The 17,307-nt window shown below is 45.0% G+C and overlaps 1 protein-coding gene across 1 annotated transcript; it reads right to left on the reverse strand.

The window, feature by feature from the left end:
• Nucleotides 1-233: 233 nt before the first annotated feature.
• LOC126474007 (uncharacterized) lies at nt 234-16,893 on the reverse strand. Its single transcript, XM_050101396.1, has 2 exons — nt 16,380-16,893; nt 234-856 (listed from the first exon to the last, which is right to left on the reverse strand). Exons 1-2 carry the CDS (start codon nt 16,873-16,875, stop codon nt 519-521), a joined length of 834 nt encoding a protein of 277 aa, XP_049957353.1. The 5' UTR covers nt 16,876-16,893; the 3' UTR covers nt 234-518.
• Between the last annotated feature and the right edge of the window lie 414 nt (nt 16,894-17,307).

A 17,307-nucleotide genomic window follows, 5' to 3' on the forward strand; every position in this document is an offset into this window, starting at 1 on the left:
GATGATTATTGTTATTAAATAACAACTCATTTTAAATTTTCTTTTGCTCTTATTGCAATTAGAGGAAATGATGTACAGCATTTCCATTTTTGGGCTACATCTACAGCAAGTAACGTATAACAAATAAATATCACACAAATAAATACACATAAGTAATAAATACGAGAAATGTTCGTCTGTAGAGGAAGAAGCCTGTTTGTTATCATACTGGAGTGTACACTAGAGAGGTAATATTCGTATTCGGCTTCGTGCCGTAAGCTCGACTAGCAGGATAATACCTGTCTTATGTATGAGAGGCAATTCAGCTTTCTTACGTCGAGGAACTTCGTTTCGTGTCTACTTGTCGTTGTAGGGAAGCTGGGGAGGGGGGCAGGTGTTTCAGAAAACACAATCCGGGACCCGGGAATCGCGAACAGAAGGAGAAATGGGTGCTGAGATCAAAGCCAAGAGTGGTGGTTGTGATGCTGGAGGTACGGTGCGGCGGAGGGCGAGATTAGAGGGCGGTGCGTCGGCGATCGTCAGGCGGCGACAGAGGGGAGGGCTGCGTGTGCCCGGTAGGCGAGGTCGTGTGCGCCGCCCGTGTGCTGCAGCGGCGAGAGGTCGATGCTGCGGCCGTAGTGGCCGTGGTGAGGCGGCGAGACGACCTGGACGACGGGCTCGTGCTGCTCGCCGCCGCCGCCGCCCAGCAGCTTGCGCAGCCCCAGCAGCGAGGACAGCACGAGCGCCAGCTTGGCCACCAGCAGCGCCTTGCCCGCCAGCAGCGCCAGGCCGCCCAGCGCCAGCGGGATCAGCATGCCGCCCATCAGCACAGGCAGCAGCAGCAGCAGCCCGCCCATCTTGTCCCTCTTGCGACGACCTGCCGGCGCGCACAAGCAATACGACATATAAACGCTTGTCTTCACGCCCTGTACTGGGTAGAAAGAAACAACATGATACACTACTGGCCATTAAAACTGCTACACCACGAAGATGACGTGCTACACACGCGAAATTTAACCGACAGGAAGAAGATGCTCTGATATGCAAATGATTAGCTTTTCAGAGCTTTCACACAAGGTTGGCGCCGGTGGCAACACCTACAACGCTCTGGCATGAGGAAAGTTTCCAACCGATTTCTCATACACAAACAGCAGTTGACCGGCGTTGCCTCGTGATACGTTGTTGTGATGCCCCGTGTAAGGAGGAGAAATGCGTACCATCACGTTTCCGACTTTGATAAAGGTCGGATTGTAGCCCATCGCGATTGCGGTTTATCGTATCGCGACGTTGCTGCTCGCGTTGGTCGAGATCCAATGACTGTTAGCAGAATATGGAATCGGTGGGTTCAGGAGGGTAATACGAAACGCCGAACTGGATCCCAATGGCCTCGTATCACTAGCAGTCGAGATGACAGGCATCTTATCCGTATGGCTGTAACGGATCGTGCAGCCACGTCTCGATTCCTGAGTCAACAGATGGGGACGTTTGCAAGACCCAACCTTCTGCACGAACAGTTCGATGACGTTTGCAGCAGCATCGACTATCAGCTCGGAGATCGTGGCTGCGGTTACCGTTGACGCTGCAGCACAGACAGGAGGGCCTGCGATGGTGTACCTAGCGAAAAACCTGCGTGCATGAATGGCAAAACGTCAGTTTTTCGGATGAATACACGATCTTTTTACAAGATCAAGATGGTCCCATCCGTGTTTGGCGACATCGCGGTGAACGCACATTCGAAGCGTGTATTCGTCATCGCCATACTGGCGTATCACCCGGCGTGATGGTATGAGGTGCAATTGGTTACACGTCTCGGTCACCTCTTCTTTGCATTGACTGCACTTTGAACAGTGGACGTTACATTTGAGATGTGTTACGACCCGTGGCTCTACCCGTCATTCGATCCCTGCGAAACACTACATTTCAGCAGGATAATGCACGACTGCATGTTGCATGTCCCGTACGGGCCTTTCTGGATACAGAAAATGTTCGACTGCTGCCCTGGCCAGCACATTCTCTATATCTCTCACCAATTGAAAACGTCTGGTCAATGGTGGCCGAGCAACTGGCTCGTCACAATAAGCCAGTCACTACTCTTGATCAACTGTGGTATCGTGTTGAAGCTGCATGGGCAGCTGTACCTGTACACGCCATGCAAGCTCTGTTTGACTCAATGCCCAGGCATATCAAGGCCGTTATTACGGCCAGAGGTGGTTTTTATGGGTACTGATTTCTCAGGATCGCTGCACCCAAATTGTGTGAAAATGTAATCACATGTCAGTTCTAGTATAATATATTTGTCCAATGAATACCCGTTTATCATCTGCATTTCTTCTTGGTGTAGCAATTTTGGAGGCCAGTATGGTAATGACGACAATTATTCACCGCTTGGATTTGAAACTCTAGCAGCAGACGTGTTTCATGAAAAAGATACTAGAGTCTGGATTCGTTTGATATGTGAACATCTAATGAATATAACCTGAAACAAGTCTCAGCACCTTTGTCCCCCCTCGGTGGGTGCTTTCATTCAGTGCTTTATATTTTCTACACTGTTCGCTCTGTAGGACCTGTTTGCAGTACTGCATTTTTGTATCTCGTTATAGTCAGATCTGCACACACAAACACAATTCATGTTTTTGTGGAACTTGCGTCGTAAACAGCACCCACTCACTTCGATAAAAACTACAACGTGCGAGAAAAGTTCGTGTGTCCATATTCACAACAGATGAGACTGGAAATGAGAACGGATATTTAGAAACTATGACAACGACTACTATACAGCAATACCAAAAGTGTACTGGAACGTAGTTCGGTCACTAATGAAAATTTATTTGGGTAACAGATGGATTGAAGATCAGATAATTATTAATAACATTAATTTGTGCATATTAATTGTGTTTTTAACTCCGTGGCACTGAACTGAATTACTTGACGAAATACAGAAACTAGCCACTCTTTACACTGGGGTGCCCCTGCCGATGTCGTTATATGCAAACCACACTACGTCTGCATCAGAAACGGTATCCAGACAGGTGACAGCCACGTAATCGACAGAAGTTCCCTCTCAGATCTTTCGACAACTGTTAGCAAACGTAATCATACTGTCAAAGATACAAGTGAGGATTGGTCATTAGTTACACGGCATTTTTGGACCTTACTTCTGTCATATTCGTTCAAGAGTCTCCAGTCTTTCTCGGCATAATTAACTAGAAGTATGCACACACTGGTTTTGCATGTCACTCTAAACTTGTTATGTTTATAGTATTCACATAAATGGTTGAGAAATGATGCCCTATTAAGTGTGTTTCACCACCTGAATCAACCAAATTAACAGCAGATATCAAAATGCGCAGCATAGAAGTAACAAGTTCCCAGTATGTAACCCAATGAAAAGATAAATATATGGTTAATATGCTGAAGCAGTTTCATAAACATGATTCGCATAAGGCGTATAACATATCTTCGAATACTTCACCAGCTGCTCTGTGACATTTTGACATTGTGCTCCTCATCTTCAGGGCGGACTTGCCAACACTATTGCTCTGTCGTGTTGGGTTGCATAAAACGACATCGGTCATCGGTAAAGGCAAGTGTTTCACCCTGTATCGCTTTATTACACAAACATCCATTTAGATCTAACGTAAAACATTTAAATCTTCGTCATCTAACCTGACCGGGATCAGCACGCGGCCCAGATCGCAATAACAATAATTTTTAATTTGATTACTGCTTTCAGTCGATAAGATCTTCTCAGACCGAGGCTCCAGATGACTTGAGGAGCCAGTACACACAACCTCTGGTCTTGTAGTCCGAAACCGGTAACTATAATGAAAAATAAAAATTAATATGATATGGGCTGCGTTTATTAAAGTGTTAAATACAATCGATTTTGTTCCATAATGATAATCCCGAACACTGAATAAATTCTCCACTGCCAAGATCGATAAAATCATTTATTCAGATAGATAATTGGATTCGGTAATTTTCTGTTGACATCTACGGATCTATGTTTACATCATTACATAATCTCGAACATCAGTACAGTAAGTCGTGTTATACAATGCATGTTCATGCTGGTATCGTGAGTTACTCTGGAAGTCGGCATGGCAGTTCTAAATTCATTATTTATGTTAGCACTTGTAAGTGGCGCATTAATATGTGTGCATATAGCTGTTATTTTAAAACTGATATTCCACTTGCAGAGTAACTCACAATAACAACACGGACATAAATTTTATAGCACCACTTACTGTACTGACAGAGGAGATCATATACTGATGTAAACATACACCTGAAAATGGCAACAGGGAAGTGCCGAACCCGTCATCTGCATGGATAAGTGATTTTAGATATCTTGCCAGATGAGGATTTATTCAGTGTTCATACTACTACAGATCGCTCCCACGCTGACGTTGTCAGAAGTGTATAGTGATTATCATGTACTAAAAGTAGCTGTTTGCTGTACTTTTTAAATGAATCAAGCAAGGCGGCAATAAGGTCAGAGGAGGATAGCGGACTACTGGAGCAGAACTATGCAGGTAACAATACAGCAGACGTACATCGTTCTGGAATTGCACCCATGAAGCAATATCCAGTCAGTGACGAAAGCGCTGAGCATTTAAACTACACAGTCCAGTCACATTAATGTGACCACCTGTCAAAAGCTTGAATCACCATCTTCTGGGGTGCAGACCGCTGCGAGACGTGCAGGAAGTGATTCAGTGAGGTTCTGGAAGATACCGACAGGAATGTGGAGCCGTGACGACTCCAGTGTCGCGGTCAGCTGCGCTAGGTTTCTCGGATGAGGTTCCATGGCGTGATCAGCCCGAACGAGGTGATCCGACAGATTCTCGATTTGGTTTAAATCCAGGGAGTCTCGTGGCCAGGGGAATACGATAAACTCATTCTGGCGCCCTACGAATCACGCACGCACGCTGCTAGTTGGGAGCCATTTTGCATTGTCGAACTAATAGATGCCATCGCGCCAAGGAGAAACAAACTGCATGTAAGAGTGAAAATGATCCCCAAGGATAGATGGGTACTTTTGTCGATCCATTGAGGCATGACGAGAGCACCCGAGAAATGCGACGAAAAATTTCTCGTAACACTCCATCCTTGTTTCTTGTTTGCTTTCGGAGGAGTCATGCCGTAAACGCCAACGGCCATCTGTCCGAGGGAGCACAAAACGTGATTCATCTGAAAATTTGATCTGTAGCCACGCAGTGGACGTGCAGTCTCGGCATTGGTGTGCAAATTCCGGTCTTCCTCACCAATGAAAAACTGATACCATGGGTGCATCAAGCAGGTGTCTGCTGTGGAGGCCCATATCCAGCAACGTCAGCTGAACAGTCGTTGAGGAGACACTGTTAGTAGCCCTTTGGTTCATCTGGGCCCTCAGTTACTCAAAAGCTGCACGTTTATTCGTCCGTATACATCTCTGCAGCCGTCGTTTACTCCTCTCATCTATGGCCTAACATCTACGGCCTGTGGCGCATCACAGTTGTCTTAGCGCCAGATTTTGTTGGCACCATTTTTCCATCCTCACCCCGAAGACAGAACTGATACTGTCCACCAGAAAGTCTATCTTGTAAACACCTCTACATTTCTGCAGAACTACTGAAAGCTGCAGTCACCTGAACTTGCTGTAGTCAAGCCGTGCTCTGTCTTTACAATTTTCATCCATCCCTATTTCCATAATTTGATCAACCATCTCAGCATCTCGAGACAGTATCCTGTCATTAATTACCCTCTGCATCCATCTAGTCTTCAGCATCCTCCTGTAGCATCAAATTTCAGAAGATACTGCTGTCTTCCTGTCTCGGCTGTTTATTCTACACCTTTCTCTTCCATACCAGGTTACACACGAGTACAGTATCTTCAGGAAATACTTCGTAATTTTTAAGTTTATATTTTATGTTAACAAATTTATCCTATACAGAAATGGTTCCCTTTCTGCAGCCAGTCTGGATATTATAATCACTCGTTTTCGGCCATCGTCTGTTATTTTCCTAAACAAATAACATTACCGCTGCACGAGATCAGATGGCATCCAATACCCTTAACAAAGTTAGAGATCTAATTAAACACTAGACTGTAAAATAATGACAAATGGCGTATACAAGTTAATGTTCAAGCAACCGTAATTTAGGCAATTTCTACATTTTTCACTATACCATGTGAAAAATGTGTGAGGCACGTTTATGGCCTCTCTCCGAAGTTACTCAGTCTGTGCACAGAGCAAGTAGTAAAAGAAACCAAAAATAAACTTCGAACAGTTATTGAAGGTCATCGAGAAGGAATAAAAACTTTAAGATTTTTCCGATGATAGTATCTGGAAGAGATAGTGAAGGAATGGAAGATGAGTTGAACGTAATTCACAGTATCTTGAAAAGAGGTTATGGGATGAACTGCAACAAAAATAAAAAAGCAGAACTTCAATGTTTAAATTACATCAGGCGACGCTGAAGGAACTGAATTTGGAAATGGTACACTAAAATTTGTACATAACTTTAGCCGTTCGGGTAACAAAATGACTGGTGCACAAAGAAAAGAGGATAAAAAGTGAGGATTAGCAACAGAAAGAAAAGAATATCTGAAAAAGATTGATACCATCGAACAAAAATTTAAAGATTAGTAAGTCTTTGCTGAAGGTAGCGAGTGACAAGACAGGTGCTAAAGTGAAAGGTGAACGATAAACATTACATAAAGGAAGACGTTAGAAACTCTGTTAATGTGTTTTTACAGGAAAGTTGATAATTTGTCGATCACATCGATGATCTAATCAACAAATACACTCCTGGAAATTGAAATAAGAACACCGTGAATTCATTGTCCCAGGAAGGGGAAACTTTATTGACACATTCCTGGGGTCAGATACATCACATGATCACACTGACAGAACCACAGGCACATAGACACAGGCAACAGAGCATGCACAATGTCGGCACTAGTACAGTGTATATCCACCTTTCGCAGCAATGCTGGCTGCTATTCTCCCATGGAGACGATCGTAGAGATGCTGAATGTAGTCCTGTGGAACGGCTTGCCATGCCATTTCCACCTGGCGCCTCAGTTGGACCAGCGTTCGTGCTGGACGTGCAGAGCGCGTGAGACGACGCTTCATCCAGTCCCAAACATGCTCAATGGGGGACAGATCCGGAGATCTTGCTGGCCAGGGTAGTTGACTTACACCTTCTAGAGCACGTTGGCTGGCACGGGATACAACGGACGGGCATTGTCCTGTTGGAACAGCAAGTTCCCTTGCCGGTCTAGGAATGGTAGAACGATGGGTTCGATGACGGTTTGGATGTACCGTGCACTATTCAGTGTCCCCTCGACGATCACCAGTGGTGTACGGCCAGTGTAGGAGATCGCTCCCCACACCACGATGCCGGGTGTTGGCCCTGTGTGCCTCGGTCGTATGCAGTCCTGATTGTGGCGCTCACCTGCACGGCGCCAAACACGCATACGACCATCATTGGCACCAAGGCAGAAGCGACTCTCATCGCTGAAGACGACACGTCTCCATTCGTCCCTCCATTCACGCCTGTCGCGACACCACTGGAGGCGGGCTGCACGATGTTGGGGCGTGAGCGGAAGACGGCCTAACGGTGTGCGGGACCATAGACCAGCTTCATGGAGACGGTTGCGAATGGTCCTCGCCGATACCCCAGGAGCAACAGTGTCCCTAATTTGCTGGGAAGTGGCGGTGCGGTCCCCTACGGCACTGCGTAGGATCTTACGGTCTTGGCGTGCATCCGTGCGTCGCTGCGGTCCGGTCCCAGGTCGACGGGCACGTGCACCTTCCGCCGACCACTGGCGACAACATCGATGTACTGTGGAGACCTCACGCCCCACGTGTTGAGCAATTCGGCGGTACGTCCACCCGGCCTCCCGCATGCCCACTATACGCCCTCGCTCAAAGTCCGTCAACTGCACATACGGTTCACGTCCACGCTGTCGCGGCATGCTACCAGTGTTAAAGACTGCGATGGAGCTCCGTATGCCACGGCAAACTGGCTGACACTGACGGCGGCGGTGCACAAATGCTGCGCAGCTAGCGCCATTCGACGGCCAACACCGCGGTTCCTGGTGTGTCCGCTGTGCCGTGCGTGTGATCATTGCTTGTACAGCCCTCTCGCAGTGTCCGGAGCAAGTATGGTGGGTCTGACACACCGGTGTCAATGTGTTCTTTTTTCCATTTCCAGGAGTGTATTTAGGTACTCATGAGAATACAGCTTCAAATGCACGACTTGTCTAAGATTAGAGCTAGCCCGATTATTGCACGGTGGTGGGGGCTGAAGCAGACACAGATTGTAGTAGACCGGTGGAAACATTTGCACAGAATATAGATTCGTACATATCTTAGACAAAGTAGTTTTCCGAGTACAAGACACTACAATGACGAGTTTTAGTGTTAGGTCCCTATACAGTAAAAAAAAAAATTAAGATTTGCACTATGTGCATATTACCCATTGCTTTCATTGGTCCTTTTAACATGTTGAGTGGAAAAATTATGATTCCTCAGATTAACAGTAGTTACAGTCCACAGTAGTTTCATTCGCTTCCATTGCTTTAGTTTGAGATTTTACAACCACACTTTTTCCTTAACTGCAAATGACTGTTGATTTGCATTTTGGCGAAGCTCAGGAAAACACGAAAAGCTAATACACAGTACCACAGTACTGAGTATAAAACGAGTGTATCAGTAGTAAAACTCGTAAACGTGTGATCAATTTATATGAAGTTTTACGAAATTAAAGCGAATTACAAAGAAACGGAACGCAGTTACAGAAAAAACTGTGCTTTCAACAATCGAAGTTAGTGAGTGATATAAGTGAAATCAAAGGTTTGTGAAATTTAAAATCTGCTTGCAACTAGAGGAAAAGCCAGTTCAAAGTATGTAAAAAGGAGTAATCAACGCGAAACACGTCTCATGAAAATTTAAAGACCCTGAATTTGTTTTACGCACTTTTTCCAGTGATGAATCAACTTTCCAAGTTCATGGAACAGTTAATAACCATACTTCAAAATATGAGAATCCTCATTTCACCATGCACAATGAAGAAAAAACTAACCGGTTAATATTCAGAATAGTCGATGGTAGAGTGGTGCCACAGATATTTTTTTGCAAAATCTTTAGTTACAACCGTTAACATACACGGCGCATTAATAACATTGGCTATTTCATAACTTCTAAATATTTCGAAGATCGTATTTAAGTAGGATGGGTGTCTCTCCGATGGACTGCCGATGTTCCAAATATCATGAAACCATCGTATATTAGAAAGGTGGATCGAACGATATTTGATACTTTAATTCCATGAAGAGACACAACACTGTCGAAGTAAATGTATTCTGTGTAGACCAATGATAATACCCAGCACAAATAACAAAAAACGTATTTGACTTCGATAAGATGAAACGAGAATATACTAAGGTAAAAGAGGTACCAATAACGGCTTAGTTACATAAATACAAAACGTTGCTTTTCAACAACTAAGTTAGCAGCTTTTAACCGAAGCCTTCTCTATATAATTATTATGGGTAATGTAACAAAGTAGCGCTTTGTCCTTTAATAAACAGCAGTTACAACAGAGAGGGATTAATAGTTACGGTTGTGTCTGGCACCTGTTGGTTAAGACGAGAGAAGCGAAAGACAGTGGTATCAGGCAAAAGTCTTCAGTTACGTGCCTTGTATTTTTATCCCATCAGTCATGTTAAACGTAATTTTCCTCACGAATCAAGTACTCACTACGAAGAGAATCTTTATTCACGTTAGTCATTTCTCGAACTCCAGAAATCTGTCTCAAGGACTTGATAATTTAACGTAGTTACAACACGGAAAAATAATATGGAAAGAAACTTTCACTTGCTTTAATCGATTTTGTACTGGCACACGGGTGTTTCAATAATTATTCTAAGCTATACTCTTGCTCATATCAATATAACACGTGGAATAAAGAAACAGGATTCAGCACTGCCATCACGCGACTGTTCGACCATCTGCATAGTTGAAGCTTGGAGACACAGCCATCACAAATCTCGTAAACGCCAAGCTATGCGCCGAATTCACTTACCCGTCATGTCGAGACAGCATAATGACTTCAGAACGCACTGCTACCATCGTTCTAGTAATCATCACAGTTGGAAACAATACTTGTACAAATACTCAAAGCCACTTCCTACTCGTACACGTTATCGCATGTAATACTTGCAGAATAGTCTGTCACTACTCATATACTGTTTCTGACTCTCGGAGCAGTGTCTCAAAATCCTTAGTACTCCGAAATTACTACATTACATCAGAAATGAACCTCTTTCTGTCAAGGTTCATCTACGAGACCTGCCTCGCAGGCAGCCCGCTAGTGACTTAATGTTTCGAATGCGCAACACCTCAGCTAATGCCTTCTCCGCTGAATTTATGCTTCCACTCTCGTGAATCACAGTAGAAGGGTCCGTTTTTGAAAATGAATGACTACATGTGAACTGAAACAGAAGAACTTGACTCACTAGGGATTGTCATTTGTTACCTTCTTTAGATCACAATTAAAATAAATAGTTCATAACGGAAAAATTAATCTCTCCTGGGGCTATTTTATGTGTTTTGAGATGTCTCGATCTATTGCACAGACAACCAGGACTCGATACCCCTTCGGCATAGCCGTTCCGCGCCCGTTTAACCCGACGGAAGATCTACCTACGCGAAGATTCTACTAGAACAACCCAGACGTTTTCTGTTTTCCCGCATGAATCCCGCACTCGTATGACTTCCAGCTACTTCACTCTGGTGCCTTTCCGCTCTAAGCAACTCACCGCCTTCCATACGACGTAACTTCCATTTGTCTACTTGCCTAATGCCATTTCAAGTGTTCGCTCTTACTTAATTGGAGTACAAAGTAAAAACAGTATATTTCACCTCGCGTAATGGTCGGTGTAAGATTCTTTCCCTTTACCTATTACTATTATTATCAAATAGAAGTAGAAAGAAAATAGCGGGTGGTACGTTTATACATTACTACACGACTGGCCATTAAAATTACTACACCAAGAAGAAATGCAGATGATAAACGGGTATTCATTGGACAAATATATTATACTAGAACTGACATGTGATTACATTTTCACGCAATTTGGGTGCAGCGATCCTGAGAAAATCAGTACCCAGAACAAACACCTCTGGCCGTAATAATGGCCTTGATACGCCTGGGCATTGAGTCAAACAGAGATTCGATGGCGTGTACAGGTACAGCTGCCCATGCAGCTACAACACGATACCACAGTTCATCAAGAGTAGTGACTGGAGTACTGTGACGAGACAGTTGCTCGGCCACCATTGACCAGACGTTTTCAATTGGTGAGAGATCTGGAGAATGTGTTGGCCAGGGCAGCAGTCGAACATTTTCTGTATCCAGAAAGGCCCGTACAGGACCTGCAACATGCGGTCGTGCATTATCCTGCTGAAATGTAGGGTTTCGCAGGGATCGAATGAAGAGAACAGTCACGGGTCGTAACACATCTGAAATGTAACTTCCACTGTTCCAAGTGCCGTCAATGCGAACAAGAGGTGACCGAGACATGTAACCAATGGCACCTCATACCATCACGCCGGGTGATACGCCAGTATGATGATGACGAATACACGCTTCCAATGTACGTTCACTGCGATGTCGGCAAACACGGATGCGACCATCATGATGCTGTAAACAGAACCTGGATTCATCCGGAAAAATGACGTTTTGCCATTCGTGCACCCAGGTTCGTCGTTGAGTACACCATCGCTGGTGCTCCTGTCTGTGATGCAGCCTCGAAGGTAACCGCAGCCATGGTCTCCGAGCTGATAGTCCATGCTGCTGCTAACGTTGTCGAACTGTTCGTGCAGATGGTTGTTGTCTTGTAGACGTCCCCATCTGTTGACTCAGGGATCGAGACGTGGCTGCGCGATCCGTTCTAGGCATGCGGATAAGATGCCTGTCATCCAGTCTGCTAGTGATAGGAGGCCGTTGGGATCCAGCACGGCGTTCAGTATTACCCTCCTGAATCCACCGATTCCATATTGTGGTAACAGTCATTGGATCTCGACCAACGCGTGCAGCAATGTCGCGATTCGATAAACCACAATCGCGATAGGCTACAATCCTACCTTTATCAAAGTCGGTAACGTGATGGTATGCATTTCTCCTCCTTACACGAGGCATCACAACAACGTTTCACAAGGCAACGCCGGTCAGCTGCTGTTTTTGTATGAGAAAACGGTTGGAAACTTTTCTCATGTCAGCACGTTGTAGGTGTCGCCACCGGCGCCATCCTTGTGTGAATGCTCTGAAAAGCTAATCATTTGCATACTTCATCATCTTCTTCCTGTCGGTTAAATTTCGCTTCTGTAACACGTCATCTTCTTGGTGTAGCGATTTTAATGGCCAGTAGTGTATGTAACCTAGTTGCTACGTTAGAAACTATACGCTAAACTCTATTATTTCTTTCATTTTTAGTTGGATACAAATTAACAATACAATGTCCGTTGTTTCCCTCGCTCTGGTGTTGTATAAATGTTCTGATGTAACAATATTCTGAGAAATCATACAGTACATTGATATCTGCCGTTGCCACATGTACTACGAGGGGACTTTAAGAAATAAATTACACATTCCACATTATTAAAGGCCAAGTAACTATCATTGAATGCTGCAATACTGTTCAGTGACACAGATGAATGACAGTATTTTTAAAAATAGTGGCCAAATCTCTGTAAACAATGGACTGAACGTTCTACCAATCGTTCAGTTCCTCGACGATAAAAATCCGTTCTCGGTCACGGGGCCATTCGATAACCGCTGTATGAATATCTTCATCGTTGGGACATCCATTTCCTCCAAAATGTTCCTTCAGCTTGCCGAAAAGGTGGAAGGTGGTGCAAGATCTGCACTTCTCGACCAGCATCATCCCCGTCTGTGCGGTCAAAGTGTAGGCACTATTTCACAACGGTTAGACATGGCCCATATACTGCCAGAATTTGACGGTGAAGCTGTATGCAGTTTAGATGTTTTGTCCCCAAGGATCGTACTGTCCCGCATAGTCTAGCTTTGGAGTGCCTGTCCAGTTCCCGCACCGTCTCACTCCCAAACTGTGATGCACCTGTTATTCGTAAAGCAGCATAATTATGTCTGTAAGAGATCTAGAAAATGTGCTACCTTCCAACAATGCATCAGTATTGTTGTGCAATAGTCTTAGTGTTAATTGACCTGAGTAACTTATTTTCTGTACCCCCGAAGTACTCCTTCCTGTGTTTATTCCTAGATGCTTGAACAAAATAATATTCCACTACCCTCCTCTGCAGGTAGCGTTTGTTATAGGCTTCTTCCCTTGTCTATACTTTCAACAACCCTTCACTTCGTACTTATTCTATAAGACACTGTACAGGTATTCAGTAGAAGTGAGGATCATATTTCCGTGCAGACGTCCCGCTTATACCTTTCAGGAAGGTTCCCTCGAAGTTTGATCTAAACTTTTTCCAAAAAGAGCCTGAATCTGTATTGCCTCCACAAGTCGTCAGCGAAGATCGACACTGGATTAGAAGATTTGTATAAGAAGTGCAAATAAATGACTTCCTACTTGCGATGAATTGAGGAACGCAGTAAACATCATGGACATCAACAGTGTGTGAGCCACGTTCGAAGTAGATGGCGAGAGCCAGGTGCCTGATTGATGCCGGAGAAAAGAAGCCTAACCCATGCTTTGAAGACTTCAGAGAGGCCGACTAAATCAGATCATTCCCACATGCACGACTACACTCGTTGGCGTATACTCTAGCATAGCGTGTGACAACTGCCAGACGATATGAAGTGACAAAGTTCTTACACCATGGGCTGGACTGTGGAATATTGAAAGGCATCTTCTGAAGAGAATATGTCCACCTAAGCAAGTTCAATATCCTTAAACATCTGGTCGAAAAATAATCACCCACAAATTTGGCAATAAAAAGCAACTGCAGAAGTTCTGTAAACATACATGCTGCACCACAAATCAGGTCAATGGAATGAGAACCAAGAACAAAGGATACTGAGTATAGGGTAGGGAAAACCACTGAAACAAAAGAGAAATCCTTTTCATCTGGCTGCTTTTTATGTCCCATGGATCCTGAAGTCTTACAGTTAACTGCCGGATGTCCTAATTATTTAGAGTTTCAGCATAGTCATCTCTTCTTACCTCACAATCTGGTAGGTAGTTCTGCTTGACGCCTGCAATTCTGATCGGGTGCGGAAGTTTTGCGTTGCCTTCACCGTCATCGTTACCCAGTATATCTTTCAACATTTAGTGTAACGAACTGTTGATGCTAATATAAAGTGGCTATTCAGTTCCAGGTCTTTCTATTCCAAGATGATGCGCGGCTCCATACACTACACGGCATTGTGTGCAGTGACAAGTCATCAACCGTCTGACATGGCGTGCGTCATAGCAGCTAGTGCCATTGAACCCAAAAGCCTCGGGCATACCCCTTATAAAAACGCGAGGAAAGCTAGTAACATTCACTGCAGCACAACAAGCGGCGAAGGAACTTATCAGTAACCACAATTGTTATCATAAGAGCTAGACTATATTTTGGAAAATCAGCCTTCTGACGTGGTTGATTAAACCTGCCTCTGCTATTCTCTGGATAGTGAACATGAAATAATTGCAAAAGTCTGAAGGTACGTCTCCAGTCTCACAGATTCTACTCGTTAACTTTAGTAATCGTGTGGCTGTCACATCCTTCAATATTCTTTAGAAACTTCGAAGGAATGCAAACCGTTCTTCCCAGTTTGTTTGATTATGATTTTGCAATACGCTCTGTCTGTAATACCGGTACTACGTCTGCCATGTCCTCCAAACCGACACTATATTAATCTCTCATTTTATCAAACTGTTTCCCCACTTTACATAGGCACTCAACGTACTCCACCCACCTATCCCTCTCTCCTCTGCGTTTAACAGTCGATTTACTTTTGTACCTTAATGTTGTATTTGCTTTGAAATTCTCCGAAAGATGTTTTGGTCTACCTTCCAACGATTATGTCTTCTGAGTTCCTCTTTTGAACAGTGATTGCATTTCGCTGGCATTCTGCTAGTGTGCCACAGTCTGATACCCGCTTTACCCACGACAGAGCCTACGTGATTGTTCCATTTGAGATCCCTTCAAACTGATTTATATGAGTATTTATTTATTTATATGACCACTGATATTGTAGTCTGGTGCAAAGTGCAAAATTTTACCTTTGAGAACGTTTAAAGCAAGTTGCCAATCTTTGCACCACTTTGACATGTTATCAAGATATGACTGAAGATTAACGCTGTTGTTTTCGGTTAGTATTTTAGTATAGACAACTACATCATCTACTAAAAGTCTGTGATTACCGTTAATGTTGTCTGCTAGGTCATTATTATACATCATAAGCATCAAGGGTTCCATCACACCTGCCGGCTGGTGTGGCCGAGCGGTTCTAGGCGCTTCAGTCTGGAACTGCGCAACCGCTACGGTCGCAAATTAGACTCCTGCCTCGGGCATGGATGTGTGTGATGTCCTTGGTTAGTTAGTTTTAAGTAGTTCTAAATTCTAGGGGACTGATGACCTCAGATGTTAAGTCCCATAGTGCTCAGAGCCATTTGAAGCATCACACTTCCCACGGGCACACAGTGAATTTACTTCTACATCTTTCGATGTCTCCCCACCATGAAATCCTGAATCCAGTCACAATCTTGCTTGATTCCCCATATGACCGTACTCTTTATAACTCGCGTATCTGTCAAATTCCTTTAGGAGTAAACGGAACACTGCATCTACCTTGCTGTCCTGATCCATTTCTTTCAAAATATCACAAGAGAAAGAACGAGACGATTTTCAGTGATCAAAAACCATGCTGGTTTGCAGAGGAGATCATTTGTTGGAGATATCTCAGTACCTTAGAGCTCAGAATACGTCCTAAGATTCTGCTACAAGTAGATGTCTCGGATGTTGGACAATACCTTAGCAGATCGGTTATGCAATCCTTCTTGCAGTTATGTGTGAATTGCGGTTTCTATTACCCACTGGGCACAGCTTTTCGTCGGAGGGATCTTCGATATGCTGTGGCTAAAAGACGGGCTAACTCAGATTGAGAATCTGTATGGAATCTCAAAGTAATTGTACCAGACACTGGATCTCCGTTTTTAACGATTTTAGCTGTTTCTCTACCCCACCGACACTACATCTTTGCAGTGGTGCGTGAATTGAATCTAGAATATGCTCCTGGGTTTTCCTTTGCAAAAGAACATTAAACACGAAATTAAAATTTTTAATTTTGCTTTGCTGGCCTCAGTTTCAGAATGACTGAACTCTCCCTTGGAGACACGGAACGGAATTTGTTGAGGTGCAGTGTGGCAGACCTTACCTTCGACAATCTGCGCCGCAGCCTCTCCGAGGTTGAGCTGCAGCGAACGGCTCCTGAGGAAGGCCGAGGCGCGGTCTACGAGCAGTGCGTCCAGCGACTGCTGCTTGTCCTCGGCAGACCGCGGCAGCGTCTCCACCAGCTGCTGCTCCGGCGGCAGTGGCCGCGAGTCGCCGCCGTCTGCCGAGTCGTCTCTGACGAGACTGACGAGGCCGTCGACGAGCCGTAGATTGGGCGCACGGCTTCTCGCAGCCCTGTCCAGCTCCGTCAGCAGCTTCACCTTGAGACAGGTGGTGACGTCCTTGCCGCGCGTCTCGCAGTCGCGGTACGTCTTGTAAACCATCCGCAGGTCGCGCAGCAGAACCGTTGACCACGTGCCTTCATCCTCGTCCGCAGGGTCCACCGAGTTCGTCTCCAACACACTGCGCGCCTGGGTGCACGCAACGGCTGCGGCTAGTAACACGTAAGTCACCGAACGCCACTCCACTACTGGTGCCATGTTGAACAATGGAGTCGCGGTGAGGTTTTTGGACGGTTTCTGCAGACAGCTCTGCTCTTATATCCGGCCCGCTCTGCTTACCCCCACCGCAAGGCACGCAACGGACGGACACATCCGACCGTAAAGAAACAGCGTAAGTGGATAGGGAGGGCGAGGCGGGGGAGGGGCTGCAGAGGAGGGAGAGGGGGAGGCGGTCTGCAGCTTAGGACCCGTGGCGAATGTTGCCTGCGGTCAGACGCAACGATTTCTGCCACGTCACTCCCACGACACTGCGGCAGTAATCATTCTAAGACCGCCACGAGGGGCATCAAGACAAGTGGAGCAGAGGGAAAAAGAGAATGGGAGGGATATTCTTCGTAGCCGGCAAAAAACAAAACACGATCGTAAACCGGAATACAGTGTGAGTCCCGCTACCATGACGTCGTTTAACAA

Source organism: Schistocerca serialis, chromosome 4, assembly GCF_023864345.2.
Source record: "Schistocerca serialis cubense isolate TAMUIC-IGC-003099 chromosome 4, iqSchSeri2.2, whole genome shotgun sequence".
NCBI classification, from domain to species: domain Eukaryota; kingdom Metazoa; phylum Arthropoda; class Insecta; order Orthoptera; family Acrididae; genus Schistocerca; species Schistocerca serialis.